Source organism: Terrapene carolina, unplaced genomic scaffold (genome assembly GCF_002925995.2).
Source record: "Terrapene carolina triunguis isolate 2854851 unplaced genomic scaffold, T_m_triunguis-2.0 Scaffold449, whole genome shotgun sequence".
NCBI classification, from domain to species: domain Eukaryota; kingdom Metazoa; phylum Chordata; order Testudines; family Emydidae; genus Terrapene; species Terrapene triunguis.
In genome coordinates, this window is record NW_020664800.1 from 89739 (window position 1) to 99469 (window position 9731).

A 9731-nucleotide genomic window follows, 5' to 3' on the forward strand; every position below is an offset into this window, starting at 1 on the left:
GAGTGGTTGGATGGGGCGTGGGAGTCCCAGGGGTCTGTCTGGGGGTGGGGGTGTGGATAAGGGTTGGGGCAGTCAGGGTACAGGTAGGGGGTAGAGTCCTAGGGGGCCAGTTAGGATGGGGGGAGGGTCTCAGGAGGGGGCAGTCAGGGGACAAGAGGCAGGGAGGCTTAGGTAGGGGGTGGAGTCCTGGGGGGCAGTTAGGGGCAGGGGTCCCAGGAGGGGGCAGTCAGGGGACAAGGAGCGGGGGGAGGGTTGGGGGTTCTGAGGCGGGGAAGTGGGAGGGGCAGGGGTGGGGCTAGGGCAGGACAGGGGCGGGGCTAGGGCGGGGCTCCTCCCGTCCTCTTTTTTGCTTGCTGAAATATGGTAACCTTAGAGGAGAGGCTGAGGGAACTGGGATTGTTTAGTCTCCAGAAGAGAAGAATGAGGGGGGATTTGATAGCTGCTTTCAACTACCTGAAGGGGGGGTTCCAAAGAGGATGGAGCTCTTCTCAGTGGTGGCAGATGACAGAACAAGGAGCAATGGTCCCAAGTTGCAGTGGGGGAGGTCTAGGTTGGATATTAGGAAACACTATTTCACTAGGAGGGTGGTGAAGCACTGGACTGGGTTCCCTAGGGAGGTGGTGGAATCTCCTTCCTTGGAGGTTTTTAAGGCCCGGCTTGACAAAGCCCTGGCTGGGATGATTTAGTTGGGAATTGGTCCTGCTTTGAGCAGGGGGTTGGACTAGATGATCTCCAGAGGTCCCTTCCAACCCTGATATTCTATGATTCTATGAAGTGGTATGTAATGTAGATGTAGCCACAGTGAGTAGTACTCTGAAAGTAGCCCTGTTGATTTTAGTGGAACTACTTGTGGAGTAAGATACTACTCAGTATGAGCAAGGGTGGCAAAATCTGGCCTTATGAATGGATGACTTTAGAAATGTACTGCGATAGAGACAAAGCACTGTGTCGTCTAGTTGGCTGAAGCAAAAGGCTCAGAACTCAGATTGTGTTTTTTAGTCCAGCGAGGCCTGTGGCACTCTCACTTTGGGCAAGTCACTTGCCTCAATCAGTCAAGCTGGAAAATTGGATGCAGAGCAGGAATTGCTTTGCAGAACCAGACTTAGCCAAAGATCAGGTGCAGTCATGCATAAGTTCAAAGAAACCTCTTCTATTTGTACTGGTTACTCTTCTTACAGGATTTTCACACTTGTTAGCTAAACCAACAGTGCATGGTTTCCTGGATTGAAAGTAATAGTTGGTTAAATTCAATCACAGTGTGATAGGGGAATTTTTTTTTTTTTACTTGGGCCATTGTGCTCAATTGCTCAATCTTTGCTCAGTCGCTGTTTGCTTGTAGGTGTTGCCAATACAAATTGTTCTTTCAGTCTCTAGTGTGACACTTCTCTGAAAAGAAACTCTAACAAAGGCATTGTGGGGGTCTGTGTTACTTATGGTATCCAATCACTTACTCAGATTGAGTAAAAATATGGCTTTGACTGCAACTGCTTACCCTGCACTATGAAGCTGAGCTGTTTCTGGCTCATGCATCATCAGTAATAAAGTTTCTGCAGTTGGAATTTAGTTAATAAATCTGAGTCAGACAAATCCAGGTTACTCTCCTATAGCTGTAGGCTCTGTAGTGCTTTCAGGAGTAAAAATCTTATTTTTTGTCAGAGTAAGCTAATGTGACTTGGAATTCGCACAGGAACAGACCTTGTGTGTGTGACCTGTTCGATGATATATGTTTCAATTCCTGCTTGGTGCATTTGTGTGAGGGTTTTAAAAATATTAGTAAAGTTGATGTCCCTTAGAATACCTCTACTCTGAAGTTTTCTGTCACAAAGATCTTTGTTTTCAGCTTTTAATTAACTTCTAGTATGATACAAAAAAGAATCCAAATGGGATTTTGAAGAGCTCATGATGTAATGTGTTCCAAATTTGCAACTTAATTAAAAAGTTGTCCATAAATCTCACTTCTATTACCAGGAATTTTCAAGGGGTTCTTTAAAGAGAGCAGCATTTGAAGTACATCAGAGAGGGAATGCTGTGGGGTTTTTAAGACTTTTTTATTTGCACTTAGATATTCTGTTTTTCTTTGCTTTGTAACATATTTGCCTTTTTTTTCCCCACCCCCAAATTCTCCTTTCTAGCCACTGATGATATCGTAAAGGTTGAAGTCTGGGACGTAGTTGACAAAGGTAAAGACATACTGTTTCCTTTCTAATGCTACTTAGTTCCTTTTTTAAAACTGAAATTAGAAGAATTTGTGAAATTTAGAAACTATTTGCTTTCCTTCCTTTGGTAGAAATGTTTGTGTTAATTTCTGGAAGTAACCTGACAAGGCTGGGAATTCTCCCCTCTTACCAGAGAGGCTCAGATGGCTCAGATTTGCCATTTTAACTCCAGGGTGAACAAATAATTTAGAAGCAGTTGCAAGAAGCCTGAACTTCTCTCACCAAGTTGGTTTCATTCATTCAAAAATGGACCAAATGATTTGGTTCCTAGTGTGTTTGGTAAACTTCATTTCCTCTCTGTTTTTTAGGCCACTAGTTCATTCTGTTTATAGTAGTACCCATTGAACTGTCTTTTTGAAGGAATAATCTTGTTAAAAGGATAGTTTCGCTGTGCAAAATAGTGGTGGTTTTTTTTTAAGTGAATTACTTAGATCCACTTAAATGATTGCATTTTCTGTGTGCTAATCTAAAACCTTTTTGTAACATGCTTACTGGGAAAACAATCGGCATGTGTTTAAAAATATATACATTTCTGAACAAAGTCTTTGGGGAGCTGAGTATTTGCATGTGATGACACAATGTAGCTTTTAAAACATGATAGCATATCAGAAAGAGAACTGTATATTGCTAGTTCTTAGGAAGCCAAAAGCTGTACCAAATACAGTTGGAAGCTGTTGGCAGAAATGAATGGAATTCATATGTAACTACACCTCCACCTCTATAAAGCGCTGTCCTCAGGAGCCAAAAAATCTTATCGCGTTATAGGTGAAACCGCATTATATCAAACTTGCTTTGATCCACCGGAGTGCGCAGCCCCGCTCCTCCTCTCCTCCCCCCCCCCCCCCCCCCCCCCCGGAGCGCTGCTTTACCGCATTCTATCCAAATTCATGTTATATCGGGTCGCGTTATATAGGGGTAGAGGTATATTAACAGCACATTCTTTTGCATGAACTGAAGTTACGTTTGATTTGGGAAAATGACTTGGACATATATCCTTTTAAAAGTGTGGTAATGGTTAGAAAAGTGACTCTGTAAATATAGCACTCTGCAGATCTGCCCCTTTATGTAATCCTATAGGTGATCTGGGTCAGATCTGCTGACTAGTGATGAAAATTTACATTTTTATCATCGTACTCCTGTTTCCATTCCTGCAGAACCTTTAGAGCCTTGGGAGACTCAGCTGGAATCTGTTCGGGCTTTCGTACCCTCAACAGAACTAGGAATTAAATTCCAGGAGCACTGTCTTTTATCTCAAAGTATACAGAAGTGTGCCACTCGGGCACTCTAACCTACTCTTTATTAGAGCTCAGTTGGGTCAGGGTTACAGCTTGACTTTTAAAACTTACCCTAAGCGTGCAGGGCTGGCATCCAGGAGGTCCATCTTTTTTACTTACCGATAGACAAATCTGGTATGAAGTAATTGAGACCGTGAACATGTGACCCTGTGATGCCAGTATTTTTGTTTTATTTTAGAGTTACTTCTCGGAGCAGAGCTGCACTTTAAACTCCAAAGATTTGTCATCCTGGTGGCAAAACAGGCTAAGACAAACCTGGCATTTGCAGAAGTTAATAACAGTTCAGTCACACTGACTTCTGGGGGTGGAGTGTGCCTGAAATGTGAAGGGTCTGTCCTCTTCCACCCCATTCCCAGAGGGAGGAAATGTCATTCTGTTAGAATCCCTGTTTATAGAATAAACAAACTCAAGTTTTTTATGTGGTTACAGGTTCATGGACTTAGTTAGTGCAGTGTAATGCAATCCAACTCTGACAGTAGTGCAATTCTGTGATAAACGCACCTCAAGAAAAATGCAAACTAACCGTTAAGGAATTGTTCATATCTCACTGTTTCATCCTTTAATATGATCTCATTTAATGTTTCTTCCTTTGCACTCAGGCCAAAAAATCCTCCTGCATGATGCTTTGGGTGAGAGTGACACTAGTCTAGACCATAGCCATTTATTAGCAAAGCCTCCAGTGCTGTTGCAGTTGAATGCTGATGGGGTCTGATCCTTGCTTTACCCTCTCCTAGAGGATCCTATGTAATGTGCATACTCAGAGTTGTGCAGTGTGCTGCATTTACAAGACTGCCTTTGAAAATTCCACCAACTCGTACACTCTGAATGTGGAATTTTGAAGTTGTATGTTGATTCCCACCTAAAATTATGACTTGCACCCCCATCCCTGAAAAAGTCTGTCTGCTTTCAAGGGGAAAATCAAACAGAAGACTAACATATTAACACATCTGACCTGGTCAAATGCATAAACATTGAGTACTTTGATTTCTCTCTTCACAGTAAAGTGGTGGTGACTTAAAAGTTCTACGAAAAGATGCACGAGTGGACACATGGTTCAGATTTGCTCTTGTAGAGCAGCTTGATACCTTTTTATCTGCTATGTAGTGCTGCCAGGGTGTGTGTAACGTGTGTGTTAGATTTTGGAAGTTTTGCTAAACTAAATCCCAAGAAAAGTCACTTTGTAATTATTTTACTGAGGTTAAAGAGTAGAAATCTCTGGTAGCAGTGTGGTGGTTGTGAGAACTTGCTGCAGCTTCATTTCACTAGGCAGTGTTTTGCCTACCACTGTAGCAGTACAATCCATGCAGTCCTGACTCCTCTCTCAGCTTTGGGTGAGTTGTAGAACTGATGCAAATCAGAAAGCTTTTACAGAATCTGAATGCAAGGCAGCTACTTGAGTCCAGATGTTTTCAAGAGCTATAGTCACCTATTTTGTAACTCCTGCCATTCATTACTAGTTCCTAAGTCATCCCTTTTATAGCAATGGTAGGGTCAGGTAACAACTTGTTTCAAAACAGTATTAATCTATGCCTCCCAGAGTAATGTAAACCAATGGCTCTCAACCCTCCCAGACTACTGTACCCCTTTCAGGAGTTTGTCTTGCGTACCCCCACGTTACCTCACTTAAAAACTACTTGCTTACAAAATCAGACATAAAAATACAAAAGTGTCACAGCACACTATTGCTGAAAAAATTTGCTTACTTTCTCATTTTTACCATATAATTATAAAAATAAATAAATTGGAATATAAATATTGTACTTGCATTATAGTATACAGAGCAGTATAAACAAGTCGTATGAAATGTTAGTTTGTACTGGCTTAACTAGTGATTTTTATATAGCCTGTTATAAAATTAGGGAGCTATCTAGATGAGTTGATGTACCCCAGAGGTACATGTACACTGATTAAGAACTACTGATGTCCCTGAAAATGGAGAATTTCTGTCTCCAACACAGAGCAACCCAGGACTACAGCATGTGCAGCAGAGCTCCACTAAGTCTATACTATTTGGATATTCATAAGGGTGTCAAGTAGCTGACCGAAACCCAGCTCTACAGGGTCCAGGAAGAGGAAGAAGCATAGTAAATATTGGGACTCTGAAAAGGGCAGATAAAATGTTTCAATATTGATAGCTACTCATGTGAAGAATATGTATTAATATTTTAATGGAAAAAACTGGGAAAATTCCCACATAAAAGTCCTTGGTGTTCGATTGAAAGTTGGCAGATGGTACGGCCCACCACTGTAAACCATAAAAAGAAAGGGAATAAGCAGTTGGGTCACTCACCTGGCTTTCACTCCTCATTTGCCTTCTCAGCCTGAACATCACTGCTACACACACATCTTTGTTGTTATCTTAACCAACCAACGTGCAGCATTAATTCCAGCAGTATTCACAATACGTTTGTGTTCATACATGCACATTTCAGTGTCGTCATCTTGACAAATTACCATACTTAGAACTATAGCTAATCTAAATCAGTTGCCCTTGCATCTCTCACATTGCACAAAGCTACATACAGAATTGTGCACAGTGAAATCTGTGAAAGCCACACCAACCAAATATCCATCATGAAAACATGACCATGTAACTGTAAACGTGGTCAAGTTAAAGCTACTCACAGACTGTCCAGGGTGAGAATGGAAATGTGTGAGTAGGACAGGTGGGTGTTTGAACTTTCTTGGTTTTATACTTTAACATTAGAGATTCAGATCTTGTGTATACAGTCTGCCAGAAAAAGAGAGTGGAGAAGAGGTGGGATTATGACACTGGAGAAATCATACAAGAGAAACCTGATTGTGAGTTTGACTGAGAGTCACTTCCATGTCTAAAATCTTCTTTAACACAGTAGTGGTGGGTGGGGGATGCCTTCATAGCTTCAGCTGAGTTGTGAGAGCTCCCAATCCACACCCGAGTCATCCAGGAAGACCTCCAGCAAAGCTGGGTGAAGAGCAGAATTGACATTCCTGACATTTTTAAAGTTTAAAAAAACCAAAACAAAACAGAGAAGGACCTGGGGACACGAGTATCTTGGAGGAGAGTGGAAGACGTTTCATGAAATGAAGTTGAAATAACATCTACCCAAACACTCTGCTGTAGAGTATCGGGCTTGGAAGCCACTGCAGCTTCCTTTGACCCTGGCATAGTTGAGGTCTGATACTGTGAGGAGTGACTGTCATGCAACACCAATTAAATTGTTCAGAAAGTGCCCCAAACTTTTTTTTAAAGCTAACATTAATTTCTTGATAGCTACCAGCTGGGAAGCGTGGTTGACCACCATTCTGCTGCGTATGGTTTGCGGCGGCATTGGAGCCATAGGAATCAAACTGAAGCTTTCCAATGAATAACCATACCTCCGTTGCTGTTTTGGGTTAATCCTTTTATAACCAGTCAATAGCAATAGAAATTATTTCAGTAGTCCAATACTGGAATTCCATAAGGACTGCTCATCATGGGAATGCCATTTTGAGTGTGAACACTTATGGATTAATATTTTCTAGTGAACCTGCTGAGCAGTTTTTGATGGGCCAGACTGTTTCATGAAAGAGTTCCTGAAATGCAGACTTCCTTTCCTCCGATTTCACAGGAGAAGCACTATCATGTTGTTAAATCCTCTGAGGAGAGCATTTATTGGGTAACTGCTCTATTTTGTCCTCGACCTCAACAAAGAAAAGATTAAACACATTTTCTGTTGTCCCGATTTGTTTTACGTCCACGTCTGCCAAAAAAGCGTATTTTACAAGCATTCATTCTATATTTTTCAGATGGATTAAATACTGAAAATAAAATGGTTATAAAAGCATTTCATTTCTTTGCTGTGAGGCTGGCATCGGAGGCTTTTTCAATCAACAGAAATGAGTAGCAGGAGCATTGAAACTGTCAGAATAGGTTCTGTTGAGGATGGACTGATCTGTAGATTGCAGTAAGGAATTTCAATGTTAGATTCTGCAGTTCTTCTATAATTCCATTAACCCTTTTTGGTCATGAACATCTGGAACAAAAAGAACAGGAGTACTTGTGGCACCTTAGAGATTAACAAATTTATTTGAGCATAAGCTTTCGTGGGCTACAGCCCACTTCATCAGAGACATAGAATGGAACATATAGTAAGGAGATATATATACATACAGAACATGAAAATGTGGAAGTAGCCATATCAACTCTAAGAGGCTAATTAATTAAGATGAGCAATTATCAGCAGGAGGAAAAAAACTTTTGTAGTGATAATCAAGATGGCCCATTTCAGACAGTTGACAAGAGGTGAGGATACTTAACATGGGGAAATAGATTCAATCTGTGTAATGACTCAGCATTCCCAGTCTCTATTCAAGTAGGGTTACCATATTTTAATTTTAAAAAAGGAGGACACTCCGGCCCCGCCCCAACTCCGCCCCGCCCCTTCCCAAAAGTCCCCGCCCCAACTCTGCCCCCTCCCCTCAACACTCCGCCCCCCTGCTCCTCCCCCTCCCCTGCTTCCCGCGAATCAAATGTTCGCGGGAAGCCTGAAACAGGGAGGCAGCAGGTAAGCTGGGGCGGGGCGTGGCGCGGCCTAGTCCGGCCCCCCCCGCCGAGCAGCTCTCTCTGGCGGCCGGCCGGCCCAGGCCAAGAGGCTCTGGCCCCGGCGGCTCCCGCCCGGCTTGGCTTGGGCCCTGGGGTGCCGGCCCTGGTTCTGGCCCGCCCTGGCCCCGGCCCCCAGCCAAGCACCGCTGGTCCCAGCGGCCCCGGCCCCCAGCCGAGCACCGCCGGCCCTAGCGACCCCGGCCCCAGCGGCTCGGGCCCCCGGCCGAGCACCACCAGCCCCAGGCTCCGGCCCGGACCGAAGCCCCACGACCCCTTCCTCCCTATTTTCCCGGACATGTCCGGCTTTTTGGGATTTCCTCCCGGGTGGGGATTTGAGGCCCAAAAAGCCAGACATGTCCGGGAAAATCCGGATGTATGGTAACCCTATATTCAAGCCTAAATTAATGGTATCTAGTTTGCATATTAATTCAAGCTCAGCAGTTTCTTGTTGGAGTCTGTTTTTGGAGCTTTTCTGTTGCAAAATTGCCACCTTTAAGTCTGTTACTGAGCGACCAGGGAGGTTGAAGTGTTCTATTGGTTTTTGAATGTTATGATTCCTGATGTCAGTTTTGTGGCCATTTATTCTTTTGCGTAGAGACTGTCCGGTTTGGCCAATGTACATGGCAGAGGGGCATTGCTGGCACATGATGGCATATATCACATTGGTAGATGTGCAGGTGAACAAGCCCCGATGGTGTGGCTGATGTGATTAGGTCCTGTGATGGTGTCACTTGAATAGATATGTGGAGAGAGTTGGCATCGTGCTTTGTTGCAAGGCTATATCTGTGAGAGAGATCTTGGGAGACAGACCAGTCCTCGCGTACAGACAGCCCCCCAACCTGAAGCAAATACTCACCACAACCACACAACAAAAACACTAACCCAGGAACCTATCCTTGCATCCAGCATTTATAATGGTGTTAAATATATTAAAAAGTGTTTTTAATTTATAAGGGGGGTCTCACTCAGAGGCTTGCTATGTGAAAGGGATCACCAGTACAAAAGTTTGAGAACTACTGTCCTATTGGGATCCAGGTACAGGAGAGTGATAGAAGGCAGATATATTAGCCTCAGATTAAGCAGGTCCCTTTTCCTGGGGTACAGTCAGGAACTTGCTAGAACCAATTAAGGTAGGCAGGCTAATTAGGACACCTGGAACCAATTAAGAAGCTGCTAGAATCCATTAACATAAGCAGGCTAATCAGAGGACCTGGTTTAAAAATGACCTCACTGTAGTCAGTGAGGGGCGTGCGAGGAGCTGGGAGCAAGAGGCAAGCAAGAAGCTGAGAGTGAGAAGGTGTACTGCTGGAGGACTGAGAAGCACAAGTGTTATCAGACATCAGGAGGAAGGTCTGGTGGTGAGGACAAAGAAGGTGTTGGCAGGAGGCCATGGGGAAGTAGCCCAGGGAGTTGTAGCTGTCACGCAGCTGTTACGGGAGACACTAAAGACAGCTGCAATCCACAGTACCCTGGGCTGGAACCCAGAGTAGAGAGCGGGCCCGGGTTCCCCCCCCCTCATCCTCCCAACTCGGGGAGGTCCTGGATGACTGGAAAAAGGCTAATGTAGTGCCCATTTTTAAAAAAGGGAAGGAGGAGGATCCGGGGAACTACAGGCCAGTCAGCCTCACCTCAGTCCCTGGAAAAATCATGGAGCAG

The 9731-nt window shown here is 43.9% G+C and overlaps 1 protein-coding gene across 2 annotated transcripts in view; it reads left to right on the forward strand.

The window, feature by feature from the left end:
• Positions 1 to 9731, forward strand: part of RABL6 (RAB, member RAS oncogene family like 6) — a 108229-nt gene that overhangs the window by 33154 nt on the left and 65344 nt on the right. For both annotated transcript variants that reach the window (XM_026658494.2, XM_026658493.2), the window contains one exon: positions 2133 to 2180. In XM_026658494.2, the coding sequence (XP_026514279.1) occupies positions 2133 to 2180 (48 nt within the window). The remainder of the gene's footprint in view (positions 1 to 2132; positions 2181 to 9731) is intronic.